The 23,255-nt window shown below is 42.9% G+C and overlaps 2 protein-coding genes across 3 annotated transcripts in view; one reads left to right on the top strand and one right to left on the bottom strand.

The window, feature by feature from the left end:
- CMAS (cytidine monophosphate N-acetylneuraminic acid synthetase) overlaps positions 1-23,255 on the bottom strand; it is a 189,669-nt gene that overhangs the window by 79,485 nt on the left and 86,929 nt on the right. The gene's annotated exons all lie outside the window — the stretch shown is intronic.
- Positions 267-23,255, top strand: part of ST8SIA1 (ST8 alpha-N-acetyl-neuraminide alpha-2,8-sialyltransferase 1) — a 44,683-nt gene continuing 21,694 nt past the window's right edge. For both annotated transcript variants that reach the window (XM_081957384.1, XM_081957383.1), the window contains exons 1-2: positions 267-918; positions 15,197-15,341. In XM_081957384.1, coding sequence (XP_081813510.1) covers positions 716-918; positions 15,197-15,341 — 348 coding nt within the window. In that variant the 5' untranslated portion in view covers positions 267-715. The remainder of the gene's footprint in view (positions 919-15,196; positions 15,342-23,255) is intronic.

Below are 23,255 nucleotides of genomic sequence, written 5' to 3'. Positions count from 1 at the left end.
ACCTCAATTGGGCCTTTCACTACCCCCCCCCCCCCGCCTTACTCCTTTTGTCCTCGCGACAGGAAGTCCGCGAGGGGAGGGTGAGGGGGGGAGCGGTTGGGGGAGCCAGCCAACACCTCAGACTGGGCGAGCGCGAGGAGGAGGAGGAGGAGACTGAGGCGAGGGCGAGGCGAGCATCCCCCCAAAACGCTCGGCGCGCGCCGCCCTCGCCACACCCCTCGCCCCCTCCTCCTCCTCCTCCTCAACCCCCGGCTGACGGCCGCCGCTTTTTCTCCCCGCCTCGCCCTCCCCACGCCCCCATTTCCTCGCCAGCCGGGCGCAAGGATGGGCGGCCGAGGGGAACCGCCGCCGCCGCCGCCGTCCCTCTAAAGCGAGGGGCGGCCATAATAGAGACCGGCGGGGAAAGCCCCGTTGCTTCAGCCCGCTGCCCTGAGGAAGTCGAAGGCCAGGCAGGCGGCCGCCCGCCCGGCTCTTGCATCTTCTTCCTCGGCGTCGTCGGCAGCAGCAGCAGCCGCCTCCGCAGCATCCTCGGAAGCCGTCTGGCCGTGAGGTCGGCGGCGCCCGCGGCAGCCGCGCGGGGCCGTCCGTCCCTGCATGGGTGGTCTGGGGTCGCCCGCCTTCCTTCCCGCCGGCCCTTGGAAGAGGAGGCGGCGGCGGCGCCGGCGGCGTCTCTCGCCCTCGGCCTCCCCGGGACTGACGACTCGTCGAGCGGAGGATGGCGCCGGTCTTGGCGCTCTGCAAAGGGCCGCGCGGCTCGCGGCTGCCGGTGGGCGCCAGCGCTCTGGGCTTCCTGGTGCTTTACTGGCTCTACATCTTCCCGGTCTACCGGCTGCCGGACGAGAAGGAGATCGTGCCCGAGGTGCTCCGGCAGCAGGGCAGGGCTTGGCGGAGGAACCTCAGCGCCGCGGCTGAGTTCAGGTGAGCTCTCCTCCTCCTCCTCCTCCTCCCGCGGGGAAGGGTGGGCAGCCGGGATGGGGGCATGCATGGCATTGGGTCTTCCCTGTTTACAGTCAATGAAATAGGGATATCCCCCCCCCTCTCCCACAAATCAAAGACCCGTTAAACAATATTAATGAATTGCATGCGAAACTCCTGTTTTTGCAAGCTATGGAACTGGATGTAGTGAGAGTTAGGGGTTTTGTGTGTGATTCTCCACTGGGGAATAAGATGATAGGCTGCCCCGTTTGGCTGAAAAATACACCGTTAACCCCGGAACAGCCCTCCAAGCAGTCGTAAATTGGGTGCAAAGCTCACCCAACAAATGTCTTGCTTAACGACAGAAATGTTGGCCTCCGTTGAGGTCGTAACTTGAGGATCACCTGTATTTGGTCTTGAATCTAGAGGGAATTTGTTCTTAAAACTCATAAGCCCCGTCCAAGTGATAAACCCCCAAAGAATCATAGTCGCAGAACTGAGAAATAGTTTTAACAGGTATAACAACGAGGATTGACTTTTAATACAATACAACAGCAGAGTTGGAAGGGACCTTGGAGGTTTTCTAGTCCAACCCCCTGCCTAGGCAGGAAACCCTATACCGGTCCAGACAAATGGATATCCAACTGTCCAATTTTATATTCTTAGCCTGTAATGAAACATGTCTACTTACCCTGCAGTTTTGTATCAGGATTTGTCAAAGGCATTTTTTGTAGGAGTGCGCCAAATTTGGGCAGAAGGAATGTTGTGGATTTTTTTTTTTAAGAAAAGACTTGGACAAGTCCCTTGTCTGAAATGGTATATAGGACCTCCTGCTTGAGCAGGGGGCTGGACTAGAAGACCTCCAAGGTCCCTTCCAGCTCTTTTCTGATTATAATTGTTATTGAGCCCTGGGCCGCCCGGATCATTGATATGACCACACCGGTGTGTGTGTGTGTGTGTTAGTCCTCAAGACAGAGCACGCCCCACTGGCCAGTGTGCAGCATGTGCGCTCAGAGCCAGACAAAGAGCCCTGAGTTGCGCAGTGAATCTTGAATGGCATCGCTCCTTTGGATACTTTAAAATGCGTGTCTCTGTCATGAAAACTCGGGGCGCCTGTTTTAGAAAGATCTACCCCCCCTCTTTGAAAACCTTTCATCCCCCTGGGGAAGGAGCTTGTCAGCAGGATTTTTTAAAAAGTTGTGTCCTTGCTGATAAAATGCAGGGAGGATGAAGGTCCCCATCCCCTAACCAAGGCTTAAAGATCTTTTCTTAATGACCATACATACTTTTTTTTAAAGGTCTAGGAAAAACATATTCTCTATTTCAAGAGTGGGTCTGTTTCAACCCTTTTACTCTACCGAGGTTTTAATTTCATCTTTTTTAAAAAATTATTGGGCTGTTCAGATAATGCGCATGGGCTGGTTGAATGCAATGTTGCATAAACCTTCTAAGCAGATCACACCCATCCCAGTTAAATATGACACCTATGACAGCAGTGCATTTGAACAGGAGGGAGTTCACTTAAGTTGAAGGTAAAAAACCCTGGTGATCTGAATACACCGAATGGGGCCCAACACCATTAATGCAAAGATGGGGTTATCTTAAAGTGATTCATCCAAACGTGTTTCTTTTTTTTCAAAAGGCAACTGGACTTCCTTTGTTTTTTCTTGAAGGCATTTCACTTCTCATTAAAGAAGCTTCTTCAATCCCAAAGGTGTTTTTTTTTTCTTTAATAGGCAGATTGAGTTTTTTTTTTCCTTGAAAATGTTGAAGAAGCTTCTTGGATGAGAAGCGAAACATCTTCAAAGGAAAACCAGAAAGTCCTGTTGCCTCTTGAAAAAGCACCTTTGGGACAACCTGTATGATTAAGGATCTCCATAGACATTTAGCTAAGGAAAACCTTTTGGGGGTAAAAAACACGTTTGGGACAACCATGACCTGGATGACTTAAAAATCTCTATAAACATTTAAGAAAATTCAGGTGTTCTGCAAGACTCTTATACAAGATTGCAGGAAGTGCCTGCTTTAGCTTTTAACATGCTATTGCTTCTCTTAGTCTGCATTTAAACAGTTAAAATCTCACTTCCTTCCTGAGGACACGGCTAAATTAGTAGAGTCTTGGGGCAGTGAAATCTGTGCTTTAAAAGCATCCTTCCCTTTATGCTTTCTTTTTAAAGAAAGCTTACCTCAGCAATCCTTTTTGTAGGTGAAGCAATGTACTGTTTAGATGGCTGGTTTAGTTGGTGAGATAAACACACCATCTTTTTTTTTCCAAAGATTTTTTTTAATTTTTTATTCTCTTACATACCATTTTAAATATACATTCACATGATTGTTGTTATTCTTTAGATTTATCATTCTTATATATTTATTGTTTCATTTAATAGATTATAATATATAGTTTGGGTTGCTTTATTTACCATCCCTTCCTCCTTTTGTAACATCTCCTTGTTTTCCCTTTCTTTTCTCCATCCCTCCCTTCTCTATTTGCTTTCTCCTCTCCTTCCCCTTCCTTCTTCCCTTACCTTTCTCCGACTCCTACTCTTCCTCTTGCCCTTCCTACCCCCTCTCCTTCTTTCTCTCCCTTCCATCCTCCTCTCCTTACCTCTTTCTTCTTTCCCTCCTCTCTTTACCTCTTCCTTCTTCCCTTGCCTCTCCCCTACTCCTACTCTTCGTCTTCTCCTTCCTACCCTTTCTCCTTCTCTTCTTCTCCTTTCCACCTTCCTCTCCTTACCTCTTTCTTCTTTCTTCTGTCTTCCTTTCATTCTCTCCTCCTCTCTCCCTTTTTCTATTGTTGTTAGCGTTTATTTCAAAACTCAGTTTATGTTTCCTTGGGATGGTATTTCCGCCAACCCAAATATAATTTAGTATCATTTCTTATTCCCTTACTTTCGCTAGTCTACCCTAGTTATGTGTCCCCCCACTTTAGATCTCACTCTTGAATATATACTTACATATTTAATATTTTCTTTTCTGTTTCCCCTTCTGCCCCCTCCCCCCTTTTCCATTTAATAGCGCGTCATCTGGGTACTTTATCTTCTCCCTACTTTCTTTTAACACCATCTTTAAGAAGAGAATCTGTAGCTCAGAATTGATGATCTCTGAACTTGATTGTTTGCTTGCAGCTTCATTAGGTTGGCAAGAAAATAACTGAGCACAAAGAGCACCAAGGACTCCACAAATATGTTCCTTGCATTCTCTCCACGCTCGCCACAGCCTTCAGAGAGCACCAGGAACTCCACAAATATTTTTTTCCCTGTGTTCTTTCCCTGGTAGTTACAGTCCTGAACATTTAGGATTGAGTCGATGTTGAACAGAAAGACCCGGAAAGCTAGACCCGTAGACCCTTTCTGTTCAAATGTCAAGACAAATATTTACCTTAGATTATTGAATCAACCCTTTTCTGAACACAATATGTTGAATCATAGATTAAGCGAACAGGCTTGAGTTCTTACAGCGTGCTAATTCCCATTCCACCCGTCCCCCACTTTTTTTGTTGAAAAAAAAATCCACTTTACAATTTCTTACGCGTTGTGTAGTTTCTTCGACAGTGTAGTTTCTTACGCACTGTGCTCGCAAGTCCCTTTGGACCAGCTCTTTTACGATTTAGGATATCCTGTGAATGCAGCTGTGAGACCTTTAATTGGCGTAATGTAAGCTTCATCCCTAATGATGTTGTGTTTAGGGTTAAAAGAGTTCAGCCAAATACTGATTAAAATCACTGCATTTCACTTTCGCTACTGTAAATTTGTAGAGCATAATCTGTGCTTAGACTCTGGCGTGGGAAGGTAGTTGTAAAATAATTATATAACATGCAATTGCCATCATGTCTGCATCTGTCTCTTTGGATGTTGGTACACATGTTTGCTTTTGAATTCAGCTTTTTGTTGTCATGCATTCCACATAGAATACAGATGATTTATTTGGGGACAGTTACCTCTCTATGCAGCCTATACAGGTGGTCCTCGACTTACAACCACAATGAAGCCCAACATTTCTGTTGCTAAGTGAAACATTTGTTAAGTGAATTTTGCCCCATTTTATGACCTTTCTTGGCAAAGTTGTTAAGTCAATCGTTTCAGTTGTTAAGTTAGTACAGGTAGTCCTCAACTTATGACCACAATTGAGCCCAACATTTATGTTGCTGAGAAATTTGTTAAGTGAGTTTTGCCCTCTTTTTGCGACTTCTCCCACCACATTTGTTAAGTGAATCACTGCAATTCTTAAATTGGTAACAGGGTTGTTAAATGAATCTGGTTTTCCCATTGACTGCTTGTCAGAAGGTCGCATAAGGGGATCACGTGATTTCAGAATACCGCAACTGTCATAAATGTGAGTCAATTTAGGCATCTAAATGTAAATCACGTGACCATGGGAATGCTGCAAAGGTCATAGCCTTAGGTTACTTTTTTCAGTGCCGTTGTAACTTTGAACCGTCACTGAATGAACTGTTGTAAGTTGAAGACTACCTGTGACACGGTTGTTAAGTGAATCTGGTTTTCCCATTGACTTTGCTTGTCAGAAAGTCACAAATGATGATCATGTGACTTGGGACAATGCAACTTTCGTAAATATGAATCAGTTGCCAAGCATCTGGATTTTAATCAACTGATCAATTTTGACCTGCAACTACTGCAATTGTGAAAAACGGTCACATCACTTTTTTCAGTTCTGTTGCAACTTAGAACGTTCACTAAATGAGCTGTTGTAAGGCGAGGATTACCTTTACCATGTTAGTTGTAGTATGCATCTCAGCATTCCATACCCTGGAATAATATTTTTCATTGTAAACTTTTTATTTAGAAAACATTCCTTGGATCGCACTGGAATAGAACACATTAGTAGGAAGGTGCAGGCCAGATATCACAATAAGGATGCACTTGTGAAAAATGGGTCGATTTAAAGTTTGGCTCATTCAATGAATTTTGCAGCCTTACCTTTTAATAATAGTCCCCGGATTGTTTTTCATTAAAGAAAATAAATTGTGAAGGTAACCTTTGGACCTTTGCTGAATGCTTAGAAGCTAGAAATATGGAACTGATGTAGGAGACGGGCAGATGGAGAGTGAGGGCAGGGGTCAAACAAGTCATAAGTTTGGAATTGCTACACTCCCAGAAGAGATTTAAGTCCAGCTCCCTGTGAAATCTGTTGACTTCACAGATTTCTGTGAATTCAGTCTGTTGAATCCAGTGCCATTTTGCCTTGACCATTAGTAGACTGGATTCTTGTAGGATGAAATAAACTCTTAGTACTTTTGAACTCTGTTCCATCTCCTGGTTTCTTGCGCCTGACACCTGATCCCAAAAATATATGTGCCAGCTCCCCCAAAAGGAATTTCCAAGCAAAAAAATTGGCCCAGTTTTGTTAGTCTGGAATCATACATAATTGAAGATTTTGATTAAGAAATTTTTACATAGATGAAAGATAAGCATGAAAATACATAATGATGAAAAGTTAGAAAGGAGAAAAAAACAGGCAAAAAGCAATGTAATAAAAAGAAAAAAATGCAATTACTTCCAATCTTCTTTGCAACAGTTATAAATGATCTCTCCTCCCTCTCTCAGATTACTTCACAGAGACATTCCTTCTATCCCACATTCAATTTTTTGTTCGATCATCAAATCCAGAACCCATTTCAATTTTTTTTTTTCAGAAAAAAGATCATAAAAGCCCATTAGCCATTTCTGCTAATGTTGCCATCTTTATAATCCATTGCCATATGTACCAGTCCTCCATTGTCGGTATTTCATTATTTCTCCATTGTTACGCATTTAATAATGCTGGAGTTAACCATATACAAAATCAGCCTTTCATAAATCATTTCCATTTGGCTACCTGTATGTCCCAATAAAAACAGTTCCTATTTCATCCCAATATTAATCTTTAAAGAAATTGTGCATACTTCTAGCCATTGGGCTGTCCGAAAGGAATTGCCGAGTGGAAATAATGTTAACAATCATGGAGTTGATGTTTTGATCCATAAGGAAAAAAATAATTCCCTTGAAAGCTTAAAAGGGACAATAGCTTAAGGGAACACAGGTAAGAAAATGTCTCAAATTAGCCTTCCATTTCTTAAGTCAGCAGCCTCAATTGGGCATAGCACTGAAAGTTGAAGATGAAATGTTTTGATGCTTACCTTAAATAAGTCCCGCTTACAGAATGGATCGTGTGAAATCATGTTGACCATCTGTTACAATAATAGCTTGGAAGGATTTACAGATGGTTTTTGTGTGTGTGTGTGTGTGTGTGTGTGTGAAAGAGAGAGAGAGAGAGAGAGATGATGATAGATAGATAGATAGATAGATAGATAGATAGATAGATAGATAGATGATAGATAGATAGATAGATAGATGGCTCGCAGTTAAAGATGTTGAGCTTGTCAGCTAGAAAGCCAACATCCTAGGTTGAAGACCAGCGTGCCACAGGATGGAGTGAGTTCCCAATTCTTGCCTCAGCTCCTGCTCACATAGCAGTTCGAAAGCATACACATGCGAGTAGATAAATAGGTACCACTTTGTTGTGAATATGACAGTGTTTCATGCGCTTCGGCATATAGTCATAGCTGACCATGGAAATGTCTTCAAACAATGCTGGTTCCCTCGGCTAAGAAATGGAGATGAGTAATACCCCTAGAGTCGGACACATCTGGACAGAAAAAACCTTCATATATATAAGCCCAAGCCTGAAGATGGCAAGTGAGATCTTGCCGAAACGTTGCCAAGACAATCTCAATCCTACACGGGAAAAGACCTGAATACAACAAAATTATAAATATATTTATTTGTTTGTTTGTTTGTTTGTGTTATATTTGTGCTGATAAATAAATAAAGGGAGACTAGTATAGATCTATTTCAAGCTATTTAGCTCTCATCAGCTAGCCATACCCTTACTAGGATTTGAATGGCTATACACATACACACACACAGGAATTTCCAGTTCCTTGCAAAAATCCACCTCAAAGCAAACAATACATTCACTTAATGACCACAGCATTCATTTAACACCTGCTGCAAACATGCTCATCACATAGTGACATGCTTTAAAATTGTGATGACTTATGCCCATTAATTTCCAGGCTCAGTCACTGTTCAAGGATTACCTGTCATAAAATACATCAATGGCTTCAATCCCCATCCCCTGACCCAAATTCAAACGATTAGACATTTGCAAAATGATTCTAAAATAATGTATTGGAAGAACGAGAATGATGAAAAATAGGGACCATCAAAAGTGGTCCTTATTTTTCTACTTGCATTTTTTACATGCTTTCGAACTGCTAGGTTGGCGGAAGCTGGAACAAGTAACGGGAGCTCACTCTGTTACGCGGCACTGGATTCGAACCGCTGAACTGCCGAACTTTTGATCGACAAGCTCAGTGTCTTAGGCACTGAGCCACCGCGTCCCTTTTTAGGTTAAGCTAAAAGAAACAGTGGATTCAAGGTCAGTCTACCAGCTTCTGTTCCTAAGACATGCTAGAACTCTTAGTCCCCCAGCTTCTAAATTAGCTAATTAACTGCTGTACAAAACTGGCTCTTCAGGTCAATTGTGAAATGAAGCAAGTTAATAATAGAAAGCTGGCTGGACATTCAAAAGAATTGGGTGGTTCGTGACTAGTTGGGATTATGGAAATTGTGAGAGGGATAAAGGAAGACTTGGGTATGAATTCAAGAGAAGGCTGAAGATTATGTGAAGATCCAGCTTTGGGAAAGACGGTTAATGCTGGGAAAGATGGAAGAAAAGAAAGGAAAAGAGCCAGCCTGGGAGATGGATTTGAGCTATGGTGTTGATGAGTCCACCACTGAGAGACATGAAAGACCAGGTTAGGGGTGGATCCTCTTGGAGAGCATCTATGTGGACACTAGGAGTCAAAAACAACTTGAGTGGATCAAGTGAAGGTAAAGATTAGGGATGGCAGTGGCAAACTTTGTCTTTTCCTGGAGAAAAGCTGGAGAAGGAAACGAGTTTGTGATTCAAAGAACAAAAGACTTTTTTCACAGGGAAATAAACCAGGTGAGACAGTGCGTTGAGCTGGGCTCCCGCTGGAGAAATCTCTACTGGATTGGAACCTTTGAGGAAATGGTTCATTAAGACAGGTTGGTGAGTCCTTGCGTGCCCCTAATGTTCGTTGCCATCCAATAAAAAAGAAAAGAGGAAACTTAACCCCCATTGGATCACGTGAGACATCAAACGCATTGCTGCACTGAATATGGATAGACGTTACGAAAATGGAATCCTCTGCGAGGGGAGAAAAATACCCATTGGAAAGTTGCAGGAAATAGGCCTAGGAGTGAGCTTGCTGAACCAAAGTTTTAAACTAATATAATTGCAAAATGTGTCAGACTAATATTTCCAAATGTGCTGACTTGTGGAAAGTCTGTCCTTGATGTAAATATATATTTAGTACAGGAAGTATGAGTTGGCGGGAAATGAGGAACTGAAAGTAACAGGTATCTGAGAACTTCAAATCCACATAGGGCAGGGGTGTCCAAACTTGGCAACTTTAAGACTTGTGGACTTCAACTCCCAGAATTCCCCAGCTGGGAGTTAAAGTCCACAAGTCTTAAAGTTGCCAAGTTTGGACACCCCTGACATAGGGGTATGTGGAGACTGCAGGGGACAGGACATCTCATACGGGCACTTTGACCCTGCAAAAAGAGGAAGTTACTCTGGCGATATTCCATAGGAACAGAGATGTGAAAAAGGTATAAAAAGGATGGTTTGTAATCAGGTCGATGCCATTGATGGTAGCTGCTCCTCATTGGACATAGCTGCAACCTCTGGCCCGTATTGCAATACGCCCAAGTAGGTACAGTCTTACTAATATAAAATTCTGGCATCTTTCGTGTTTGAACTCACCATGGAAAAATAAACTTTTTGATTCAAAGCAGAATTGTGGTTGCATGTTTGCATTTCTATTTTTAGTGTTTTTGAATTCTTCTAACACCTGTGAGCAAAGAAAGTATTTTTTTTTAATCAATTTTTATTAAGTAAAATGTTCTACAGTTTAAAAGAAATTCGAATTGGGGGACGGGGGTGGGGAGAGAACAAAAATGGAGAAAAGGGCTGAGTAAATAAGGCAGAAAGAGTGAAGACAGAGTTAACGTGATTCTTACACATGATTTGCGCTGGGAATGTTGATAACATGTAATCACAGCAACTGTGTGTCAGTGATAAAGACATCCTTCAGCTGCCTTCCTGTTCCTGGCAGAGAACTGCAAAATTTCATGGAAAACTTCCTCCTTTAAGCTGCTTTCAAAATAAAATCCTTAATTGCTCTCTTCTCCCCTTCTCTAAAAGCTGCTGCTTCCTCCTCCTCCTCCTCCTCCTCCTCCTCCTCCTCCTCCTCCTCCTCCTCCTCCTCCTTCTCCTCCTCCTCCTCCTCCTCCTCCTCCTCCTCCTCCTCTTCTTCTCCTTCTTCTTCTTCTTCTTCTTCTCCTCCTCCTCCTCCTCCTCCTCCTCCTCCTAATTCATTTACTTTATTGCATTATTTCTTCCTCCTCCCCCTCTTCAAGGCAATAATAACACATTCCTATTTTTTTTCACCAAGAAAAAAACCAGTTGGATATAAAATATAAAATGATAGATGATAGTTTGGAGAACACTGGATTGTAGTGTAGTAACATGTTACGTATCTCTCGATCTTAACTTCTTATAGTTAAGAAGTTAAACTTCTTGTATAGTTATAGTCCTTGGCTTAAAACCACAGTTGAGTCCAAAATTTCTATTGCTAAGCAAGGCTGTTGAGCAAATTCTGTCCTATTTTACACCTTTTTCTTGCCAAGCTGTTAAATGACTCACAGCAGTTGTTAAGTTAGTAACACGGATGTTAAGCGAATCTGGCTCCCCCTTTACTTGCCAGAAGGTCACAAAACGTGATCACATGATTCCTGGACACTGGAACGGTCATAAGTACATGCCAGTCGCCAAGCTACCCTGTGACCATGGGGATGCTGCAACAGCCGTAAGTGTGAAAAGCGGTTATAATCACTTCTTTTAGTGCCATTGTAACTTCGGTCGCTAAATAAATGGATGTAAGTCAAGGGCTACCTTTACTTGATTTACCTTTGCTATTGCCACTTCTGGGGTGGTTCTCCCAAGCTCCGTTTTCATTGGCAGAGGGTTGCAGGAAACTGTCCCAGCCCATAACAGAGTTCGGGACTCATCTGCCTCACTGATGTCTGACTCTGAAGGCAGCTGATAACTGGCATACGGCCCTGGTCCCATCTCTGCCTCTGACACAGAGCCCTCGTCAGAGCCTTCCCCAGACTCCAGGACTGGCCCCTGTTCCTCCCCAACCTCCTCACTGTCTGAATCTGCTGCCAGCTCTGCTGGCGGGCCACAACAGGAGTATTGCTGCCTTCCGAGGTGGTATCAGAAAATTCTTCCCGATGTCCACTCAGATTAAATCTGCTGTTCTTTATCCTGTTTTCTGGAATCATTCTGAACAATTCTGCCCTGTCTTTTAATGACAGCCCTTTACATATTTGTAAATAGCTACCCTGTCTCCTAGCAAACTTCCCATCTCCGGGCTAAGCACACCCAGTGCATCCAACTTTTCATTGTACATTTTTTGCTGCAGGCCGCTGATCCTCTGAAATGTTCTCCTTTTATGCCTGTTCAAGTTCACCTCCTGCCAAAATGCAGTGTCCATAATTGGATGCAATTGTATAGGCGCAGCCTAACCAGTACAGAAAAGGGAGAAATTATGAGTTATATTTATCTGCAAGGAATTACAGGGTTATAAAAGCTATCCTATCATTACCTCTAGCCCCAGCTCATGCATTTCTCTGGAATCCTTTGATTGGCCCCTGTTGGAAATTTATTGGAATTGGAAATACCTTTATTCTAAACTACCAAGACTGTTATAGGCAGTAAACGTTTGGCTAAGCAGCAAGAGGGGAATAGATAAGTTGCTATTGGCAATCCTCAGAATATATAAGGAGTTTTGACTTTTAATTATGGAGGTAAAATTGAAACAAGGGCTTCCTTAGCTTAGGGAACTTTCACAGTGGATGTTTGTGTGTGTGAGGGTGAAAGAGAGGGGGGAAGGAGAGAGAGAGAGAGAGAGAGAGAGAGGGAGGGAGGAATATAAAATTCTATGTTCAGCTTGCTGAATTTTGGCAACCTGATTATTAACTCATCTACAATTGTGCTCAGACTGTGAATCTGGGCACCTATTGCATAGCTACATTCATACCTCATGATTAACTTATTTATTAAGTACATCTGGTTTTGCATAATGCCTCAAGGGTAAACCAGATCTGGACAAAACACTAACCCATAAAAATGCACCAGCCTTTGCACGCTCAAATGCACTTCATCATTCCTCGACATGGATACATGAATCTAAATACTATCTTGAAGGATTCAGAGGCAGGGAAGAAGGGCATCTAGTGTCCTCTTAAACTAAGAGTCAATCCCATTGAAGTCAGTGGGTCTTTCTTTCAGGAAAAATGCTGTTGAGAGCGTAAATCAGCATTAGCCAGGACTCCGTCTTCTGCCCTGTAACATTACAAGGTTGGATCATTTTGCAATTCTCCCCACCTTTCCCCTAAGTCAGGGGTCAGCAACCTTAAACACTCAAAGAGCCATGAAGGTCCTAACCGGAAGCCCCCCGTTCAGTTTTAGAGCCGACCAGAAGTCTGGTTCCCCCACCATAGAGTCTCCTCCTAGTGTGGCATCCTTTTTTCCTCTACCTGTCCTAACCGAAAGCCCTATCAATTGTGGAGCTGATCGGTGACGGAGCCGCAGCAGAGGGATGAAAGAGCCACATGTGGCTCCAGAGCCGTGGGTTGCCTACCACTGCCCTAAGTCCACATGGTCCAAATTTCAGCTTGTGAATCTCCTTCTGCATTATTTTTGTGATCCCCGGGTGCTTTAATACAATCCATTTTTAGCAAACGTGACGCTAAGAAGGCTCAGAAGCAAAAAGAAAAAGAAAGAAGGAAAGGACTTATCAGCTGTCTGATGAATTAATCATCCCATTAGTCACAGATGGCAGGAAATGGCCAAGGTCGTTGGAGGCATCACTTCCATGTTGCTTAGAGTTCCAGGGCCCAACCTCTGGAATTATTTTAAATCAGAACAGAATGAGTGCCAAGCAGTTCTCCTTTTGCATTTCTGTTTCAAAGCAGGGTCACCTTTATTTACCAGAAGGTTTCAGCTTCATAAATCTCATCTTAAAATGGAGACTGGCTGTTGCCCGTAGCAGGAAGTGAGCCCATCTGCCCAGGAAGAAGAGACAGATGGAAGCTTACCATTTAGAATAGAATAGAATAACAGAGTTGGAAGGGACCTTGGAGGTCTTCTAGTCCAACCCCCTGCCTAGGCAGGAAACCCTACACCACTTCAGACAAATGGTTATCCAACATCTTAAAAACTTCCAGTGTTGGGGCATTCACAACTTCTGGAGGCAAGTTGTTCCACTGATTAATTGTTCTAACTGTCAGGAAATTTCTCCTCAGTTCTAAGTTGCTTCTCTCCTTGATTAGTTTCCACCCATTGCTTCTTGTTCTACCCTCAGGTGCCCTGGAGAATAGTTTGACTCCCTCTTCTTTGTGGCAACCCCTGAGATATTGGAAGATTGCTATCATGTCTCCCCTAGTCCTTCTTTCTATTAAACTAGACATACTCAGTTCCTGCAATCGTTCTTCATATGTTTTAGTCTCCAGTCCCCTAATCATCTTTGTTGCTCTTCTCTGCACTCTTTCTACAGTCCCCCACATCTTTTTTACATCGTGGCGACCAGAACTGAATGCAATATTCCAAGTGTGGCCTTACCAAGGCCTTATAAAGTGATATTAACACTTCACTTGATCTTGATTCTATCCCTCTGTTTATGCAGCCTAGAACTGTGTTGGTTTAGAACTGTGTAGGGTTGTCCAACCTTAGCAACTTGTGGACTTCAACTCCCAGAATTCCCTCTACTTGGACTCCAGAAGATAAAAGGAGATAAAGGAGATGGGCCCAACCCTCTGGAATGACCTCCCTCCCGATATTAGAATTACCAATGACCTCCGCTCCTTCCGACAGAAGCTCAAGACTCACCTGTTCCGACTAGCTGGCTTAGCTGATTGACAGTTCCCTCTTCCACCTCCTGGCAAACATTTTATTGGGGAATTTTTAAGGGAATTTTAATATTTGTATTTTAACTAAGAATTGTACAGTATATTTTTAACCTCCTCCGTCTACGTCCACGTCCACGTCTATGTCTATGTTCATGTCTATGTATTTGTATATGGTTTTAACATGACTGTACACCGCCCCGAGTCCTGCCTAGGAAAGGGTGCGGTCTAGAAATAAAAGTTATTATTATTATTATTATTATTATTATTATTATTATTATTATTAAAACTGATACTGCAGTTGACTTCCATTATAATATCCATATGTAACTGTACTACGTTGGGCAGCTAAAGACAATCTCAAGAGCAGAAATCCAGGAACCTTTAGATCAGTGGTCACCAACTGTTGGTCCGTGAGAAAATTTTGCGGTCTGCAGAAAAATTATTTGCATTTTTAAATATTTATCTTTTTTAAAAAATCATATTGGTGGTCCACGGGAATTAAAATTATGAATTTAGTGGTCCCTGAGGTCCAAAAAGTTGGCATCCCTTGCTTTAGATAATCATTTCTCAATTTTAGCAGCTTTAAGATGTGTGGACGTCAGCTCCCAGAATTCCTCAGCCAGCATGCTGAGAAACACTGTTTTACCAATAAAGGAGAATATTTGTAGCTCAGGGTTGAAATGAGTGGCCCTCGGTGCTCTCCGAACTTGGTTGTTTCCTTGTAGACCTTTCATGCTAGCCCTGATGATGTAACCTAGTTTGAGTAATGAAATGTCTACAAGAAAACAACAAAGCTCAGATAGCACCAAGGACCCCTCAAACGCTGCTTCAGATGAGAAAACAGAGGCAAAAGTAACTCCTCATACAGCTCTGGATTAGTTTTAGTCTCCACAGACTATCCTATAAAAAGAACATATCTGGATCTTGGTTCTACCACCAGTTTTGGGTTGAGAATTTGCCTGATTCTGCTTCAGAAAGCTTACAAATGCCTCTTACCAGTGCTGGGATTCAACGGTGTAACAACTGGTTCGCCGAACATGTACTTTGCTCACACTGGTCTTCAAACAAAGCAAATATAGGACAGACTAGTGCAGGGGCAGGTGGGCAGGACCGACTGATCACCGGAAATACTGGTTCGCGTAATGCCGTCCCTGCCTCTTACCATAATATCTACCGTGGTTGTTTTGCCATATCTCCTTCCTCTTTTCTATCAGGAAACTTCTCGAAGATTGTTGTGATCCGAGCCATCGCTTTGCAATGACGAAACAAAATTCGCCGGTGGGAAAGAGCATCTGGTACGATGGCGAATTTCTGTACTACTTCACAATTGACAACGAAACCTTCTCACTGTTTCCAAAGGTTAGTGACCTAGATGTACTCTTGTTGTAGAAGGCTACTTTGCTTTTCCCAATATGTTCTGTGAACATATAATGATAGCTTGCTGAACACATCACCATTGTCGGGATTGCACACCATGCCTTATTTAAATTGCTGAGTATTAAGATTAGATTAGATTAAATTAAATAGAGTTGGAAGGTCATATTGTAGGTCATCTAGTCCAACCCTCCATCCAAGCAGGAGACCCTACACCATTTCTGACAGATGGCAGTCCATTCTCTTCTTGAAAGCCTCCAATGATGAAGCTCGCATAACTTCCAAAGGCAAATTCTATTCCATGGGTTGATTGTTCTCAGTATCAGAAAATGTCTCCTTATTTCTTGGTTGAATCACTCCTTGATCAGTTTCCATCCATTATTCCTTGTCTGGCCTTTAGGTGCCTTGGAAAATAGCTTGACCCCTTCCTTTCTGTGGCAGAGTAATTATGAGTAAATCATAATTGGTATCACACTGTACTTAATAAATCATCCCCTTTGGATATTGTAGCGGCCACCTCACTGGAGGCTTTTAAGAAGAGATTGGATAACCATTTGTCTGTAGTGGTGTAGGTTTTCCTGCCTGAACAGGGAGTTGGACTAGAAGACCTCTAAGGTCCCTTCCAACTCTGTTATTCTATTCTATAAGCAGTTTATTAGGGTACCCTGATAAAGTGGGATCTCTCTAGGAAAAAGGAGTTTGAGAACCCCAAGCCCCATGTTTTAAAGTTAACACAACCAAAAAAAAATGCAAAAGGAAAGTTGATTGGACAGAATAAAAGTAATCTCTCCTTTGTATAGATATTAAGTTACATGTAGTCAAACATGTTACATATTTGCATCCCATAATATCACACATGTTCATTAAAATGAGGTTTGGCATCAGAAGGGGCGTACATTGTAAGGAAAAAGGTTGTTTGGAGTTGACAAAAGAGATATAAACCAGATGCCAGTTTATATTAAAAACACTTTTTCCTAGCCTGTTTATCAATTTAGGAATGCTAACAGCTAATAAACCTGAACATCATTTTAAAAGAGAGAAAATAAATCAAATTAAAATACAAAGTAATGATGTTAGTGAGCAATTTACAATATCCAGGCCATTACTTATACTATTAAAGATGGTATGCTTGCCGTATTTTTCCAACTATAAGATGCACATTAGCTTTAGAGGAGGAAAACGAGAAAAAAAAAATCTGCCTCTGCCTCCCAGCATCCATCTGGCTAACGTCCTTGCAGCAAACAGCCTGGTCAGCTTCAGCACATTGTCTCAGCCCCAACACGTTCGTAAGGGCTCTGCTCCATTGCCCCCACCACTGATCAACTGAGCTGAGTTGCTGTCGCCGCCGGTGAACACTGGAGTCTTCGCTGAATATCAGCTGTTCTAGGTGGCGGAGATTGCCGCCGCCCATTCGCCACCAATAGGCAGCGGCGATCCCCACCGCCTAGAACAGCTGATCGGCCTATCACCAACTCCCCCTGTCACAATATTCACTTTATAAGAAACACCATCATTTCCACCCAGTTCTTGGGGGCAGGGGGGGGGAGTGCGTCTTATAGTCCGAAAAATATGGTATACTATTCACTGCTATTCACTGCTTATGCTATTAAAGATATTTGCTACTACTGTTACTCACTACTTATACTACACACACACACACACACACACACACACACACACACACAGACATATGAATGACTGTGTGTGTGTGTGTGTGTGTGTGTGTTCCAGCATAACTCTGGAACTCCTTCAGCAATTTCAACCAAACTTGGTACACAGATGACTTACTCTCTGGGGAAAAATACTGTGGAGGTAAGACGCCCTTAACACCCCTTGGGGGGGTGTTTTATTAAGATATAGCCTGTTGTGCCTTAAACTTGCTTCTACTGTACTGCCATAAAATGGCTTCTATTGTACAGTGCTGTGGAGTTGCCATGGTAACGATTTCACAGTACTCCACAAGGGGACTCCCTCTGGTAAGGGAGAAAATCCAACATTAGAAATTACGTTTGGTCCGGACATTTTCCCCCTATAAATAAATACACGGGCAATGCTCGGTTATCGGCTAGTTAAAGATAAACTGTCAAAATTCCTAAGGAAGAGCTTCTTAACTCTCTTCGTCTCAACCAACTATCTAAATTTCATTGTTTTGTGCTCCTCTGAAATTCAGCCCTTCACCCCTGGGAATCCAGAGTACATTCCACTACACCAGAATTAGTAAATAGATACAGGTACTCGATGTCACTCGTGTCCGGGGTGCCTGTGGTGGTCCGAGCACTCTGCCAGCGAAAATGGGCTCCTAAGCTCCGTTTTCGGCTGCGACAGCCTCCTGCAAGCCTCTGCCAGTGAAAATATGCAGCTCTCCCAAACTCCACTGGCAGAAGCACAGCAGGCCGGTACTTTGCTGTTTCCAGGGTGGCCCTGTGGGCCAGAACTAAGCACCCCATGGGCCGGATCTGGCCCCCTGGGCCTTGGGTTTGCCACCCCTGCCATAAATGTTTGGTAGAATAAAAGTTACCAAAGCATGAAAACATTAAGTGTAAGTAAGTGGACAAGAGACCATTTAATGAATACAAAGAGATGGAAGGATGGTGGTCTTCTCTCTATAGTAAACATGCACATAAGGAAAGCACAATTTCTTCCCAATGAGTAACTGACCACATCGTTCTGCTACATTCCGCTGAACTATGTAGGGTTAATCATCCACAGCAGTAGGACACTATGCAGGACTCTGCTAAGTAGTGATTAATAGTGAGTGATTCATGATTGTGTTCTCACAAGGTCAGCACAATACTGTTTCAGAATCCCGAGTGCTGTTGTGGTTATTTTCCTTAAGTACTATGGGGGGGGAGGGGGGGAATATCCAGGTTGTGTGAGAAGGTTTCACGGGACTATGAGAAATTGCTAGTTTCAGTTTAGAGAAGGCTAACATTTTGTCAGTCCCACGGTGTAGGCCAAACCAAGAAATCTATTCCAACAGAAGGCTAGAAATTTGTTAATATTGGCTATAGTATTTAGCACTAGCACTTAGAGAATCATACAGCACTTTATAGTGCGTTATACCAGGGATGGGTTCCTGCCAGTTCTAACCTCTTCTATAGAAAAGGTTCCCCAAATCTACCGTGCCGTTTAGAACCGGTTCCAGCTCCCTCCCCACGCCCGTCTGCACATCATCAAGATGAAGAGCGAGAGGAGGCATTCTGGGAGTTGAAGTCCACAAGTCTTAAAGCTGTCAAGTTTGAACACCCCTGTTTTTTTTCTAAAGGGTTAGGGGTGCAAGGGTCTTGTAACTTGACAGCTTTAAGACTTGCGTGCTTCAATGCCAGAGTTCCTGAGCCAACATGACTGGCGGAGGAATTCTGGGAGTTGAAGTCCACAAGTCTTAAAGCTGTCAAATTTGAACACTCCTGGTGTTTATTTTTTATAAAGGGTTAGGGGTGCAAGGGTCTTGTAACTTGACAGCTTTAAGACTTGCGTGCTTCAAATGCCAACATTTTGGTTGTTAAGCAAGAGCATTGTTAAGTGAGTTTCGCCACATTTTACAAGTAGGCCACACCCACCCAGTCAAATGGCTGACAAGCCACTCCCACAAAGCAGGCCACACCTATAGAAGAGGTTCTAAAAAATGTTGAAACCCACCACTGCTCCTCCCCCACCCTTTTCCCTCTGTGTGGCAACTGAGGAACAGAAAGATGGCTGCAGCCAGGTTCAGTTCAAAGTTCACACTCTTTCCCAATAACTGGGAGAAAAGTACCGTATTTTGCAGAGTATAAGATGCAAAAAAGAGGCTGAAAATCTGGGTGTGTCTTATACACTGAATACAGCGTTTTTGGCCTCCCAAAACCCCGCCCCCTTTGCAAAAATGGCTGTGCATAGCCTTTATGAGGCTTCCAGAGTGCTCCTGGGTGCTGGGGGGAGGGGGCAAAAATGAGCGAAAAATGGGCCAATCTATGCTCGTTTCCCCCCCCCCCCCCGCCCCAGGAGCACTCTACAAGCCTCATAAAGGCTATGCATGCCCTTTTTTGACAAAAAACGGGCCCGTTTTCATGAAAAAACGGGCCATTTTTTGCAGGGTCTGCAGAGTGCAAAAACTTTTTTTTTTAATTTGCCTCTTCAAAATCTTGGTGCGTTTTATACTCCCAGTGCATCTTATACTCCGAAAAATACGGTAGTACATTTTTCAAATAACCATAACTTTATTGACCCTAATACTTGGTATATTTCTTCCTGGATAAGGAGCCTTCCTGAAAAATTATGCCTGCCATTGTCGTCGAGCTGATTTTTGCCTGCTTTTAGAGCAGGCAAAATAGAGGATCACTTCACTTGCTCCTAGCACAGTATTCCATCATGTCTCTATAGAGACCACAACAAACCTGAGTCATTGCCAACTTGATGGCACATAATCTGGTTTAATGGGTAAATTAAATCTAAACTTTTGAAGGGAGGACTTTGGGGAGACGTTTCTTGTTTACGGCGCCAGGAGCAGCTTTCCAGCAAGAGAAATCATGACTTTCTCGTGCTTTCAAAACTGAAATTGTGTCTGTATCATGAGGCTGAAAGCAGAGTCCTTCACGGCTAAATCTATCCAACAGTCAGCAAAGACATGCAATAACCGATATACATCCTTAGCATGACCCCAGTGATACAGGTAGTCCTCGACTTAAAAAAGTTCATTGAGTGACCATTGGGAGTTACAGCGTCACTGAAAAAAGTGACTTAAGGCCATTTTTCACACAATCATTGCAACCTCACATGACCAAGGTTTGGGTGGCAACTGGTTCATATTTATGAGGGTTGCAGAATCCCCAGATCATGTGATCCCCTTTTGCGACCTTCTGACAAGCAGAGTCAATGGGGGAAAGCGAGATTCACTTAACAGCCAGGTTCTGAACTCTAACCACTGCGATAATTTACTTGACAACTGTGACAGGAAAATGGGGCAAAAGTCACTTAACAAATGCCTCACTTGGCAACATAAATTTTGGGCTCAATTATGGGCCATAAGTCGAGGACTACCTGTACTGTCTATTGCAGCCCTCTCGGGTTTTTTTTTTAACGCTGTCACTAGGTTGTAAGTACTTTTTGTGATATCTGCCGTAACTTGAAAGGACCACTGAGTGACCTGTTGTAATTCAAGACCTACCTGTAATGACTGACTGTGGAGTTTCTCAGTCATCCAGGTCATAATTGTGTCAAAAGTATATTTTTTTTAAAAAGGCACCTGGATTGTTTTTTTACTTGAGGAAGATGTTTTGCTTCTCATCCAAGAAGCTTCATCAGTTCTGCTAGCCTGGCAGGGGCTATGGAGAGATCAGTTCTCACAGGGTGGGGTGGTTGGAAGGATCGTATTTCTTTACAGTCATCTGGTCCTTAGCATTCTTCCTGAGAGCTCTTGAGGGTCCTCAAGGGTTTACCTGTGCCCTTAGACCATATTCTGGAGAGAGAGAGGACCATTGGTTTGAAAGAGGCCATTGATGTTAACAATGAGCAGCCATCTCTCAACCGAGAGCGAGAAATAAGACACAACCTAATCTCCTGTGTACAACGCAATCCTTTCAGCAGTTCCAAGAAGGCTCACCTCCATTTGCATCTGATGACCCTGTGGCGCATATAAAACCCCAAAGTAGCCTTGAGAGCTTTTAGAGTGATAAACGAACAGATAACTGCAGAGAAATAAGATCCTTCCAGCCTCCACCACCATCCTACCAGAAACGATGACTCTTCACGGATGAGAAGCAAACTATTACTACTTCTTCTCCCCTTCCTACTCGTCCTGCTTCTGCTTCTTCTGCTTCTCCTCCTCCCCTCTCTCTCCTCAAGGCAATAATAAACCACTCCTTTATTTCTTTTTAATCAAGAAAGCCAGTTGGATTGAAAATATAAAAATGATAGACGATATATTGCTGGATGACGGCCCCTCTGAAAGCGTGCCACATATTGCTAGAGACAACTATGGATCTTTCAGAGAATTAATAGTGTTTACGATGTGGCTAGACTGAAGCCTTTGGGATGATATCTAATTGGTGATGTTACCAGGCAGGGGGGAAAGAAATCTGAAGGTACAAAAAATTACAGAACGAACAAGAAATGTAAGAAGCACAAGGAGAGGAAAACTGAACAAAATGAAAGATGAAATGATTATCAATTGGCACCTAATCAGCAACAACTTGATAGTATGCAAACAATCAATCACTCAATCAATTATGTCATGCCAGAAAATAGATAAATTCAGTTAATTTAATTAAATGTAGGTAGCCCTCAACTTACAACCACAATTGTGCCCAAATCCTTCTTGCCACAGTTGTTAAGTAAATCGCTGAGGTTGTTCATTAGTAACACAGTTGTAAAGTAAATCTGGCTTCCCATTACCGTATTTTTCAGAGTATAAGACGCACCTTTTCCCCCCCAAAAAGAAGGGTGAAAATCTGGGTGCGTCTTATACACTGAATACAGCATTTTTTTTGCCTCCCAAAACCCCTGCCTCCTTTGCAAAAAATGGATGGGCAGAGGGTTTGGGAGGTTTGCAAAGTGCAACCCCCCCTTTTTTTATTTACCTCTTCAAAATGTTGGTGTGTCTTATACTCTGGTGTGTCTTATACACTGAAAAATATGGTAACTTTGCTGGTCAGAAGTTTGCAGAAGGTGATTACATCACACACACACACAAACACACGGGACAGGCCACGGGGATGCTGCAAGGGTGAAAGTGCCGTTCTAACTTTGAACAATCATTAAATGAATGGTTATAAGTCGAGGACTACCTCTATTTAGTTGGAATATGACCGTGGTATGGTACAGTACTTTCTCCACTGTTTCTCAAACTTAGCAATTTTGAGACGTGTGGACTTCTTCTCCCAGAATTCCCCAGCCAGCTGATTTCTAATCGTCGTTTTAAAATGTGTGCCTTTTATTATACAAGAAATCTAAGCATCTAAAGGGATGCGGTGGCTCGGTAGCTAAGATGCTGACCTTGTCAATCAGAAAGGTCGGCAGTTCAGCGGTTCAAATCCCTAGTGCCGCATAACGGAGTGAGCTCCCGTTACTTGTTCCAGATTCTCCCAACCTAGCGGTTCGAAAGCACGCCAAAAATGCAAGTAGAAAAATAGGAACCACCTTTGGTGGGAAGGTAACAGCGTTCCATGCACCTTCGGATTTAGTCATGCCAGCCACATGACTACGGAGACGTCTTCAGACAGTGCTGGCTCTTCGGCTTTGAAACGGAGATGAGCACCGCCCCCTAGAGTCAGGAACGACTAGCACATATGTATATGCGAGGGGAACCTTTACCTAAGCATCTGAGAAGAAAGGATTTTGAATTCCTGCACTTATGCCCCCTTATAAATTAATCCTACGAGAAAAATGACTTTATTCCAAGCCAGGGCAGTTTTGAAAAGTTATTGTTTGCATTAGAAAAACAGAAAAAAATTCATATGTTTCCTACCTATTAAGCAAACACAAAGGGCATTATCCTTCCCCAATATATTACTGTAGATAATTCAGAAAGCATTTCCCCCGGGCTTCTTCTTGAAACAGAAAACAGGTTTACAAAAAATGGCTCTGAAATCACCATGGATACCAATCTTAGTGCCCGCTAGGCCTCTTATCTCTCTCTCTTTTTTTTTTCCCAAGTAAAATAAAATGAACAAATAAATACAACAGTCCTGGTTGTTGTTGTTTTTTACCAAGAGAAGCACCAGCCCTGATTTTATTGCAAAATTACATTATCTAACCAGGACAGCAACTCTCTCTGGAAGGTTTGCTGCAAATAATTTCTTTGATGTTATGGCAGGGAAATTTATAGACTCAACCTCCAAAAGGTAACAAAGATGGGACAACTCTATTCGCTTGCTTGCTTGTTAATTTAGATTTATATATGTTCTCCCGATTCTGGGCAACTAA

This window comes from Natrix helvetica, assembly GCF_964273705.1.
Source record: "Natrix helvetica genome assembly, chromosome: 6".
In the NCBI taxonomy this organism is placed as follows: Eukaryota; Metazoa; Chordata; class Lepidosauria; order Squamata; family Natricidae; genus Natrix; species Natrix helvetica.
Note: the sequence above shows the minus strand (reverse complement) of the source record. Positions and strands in the feature narration are given on the sequence as shown.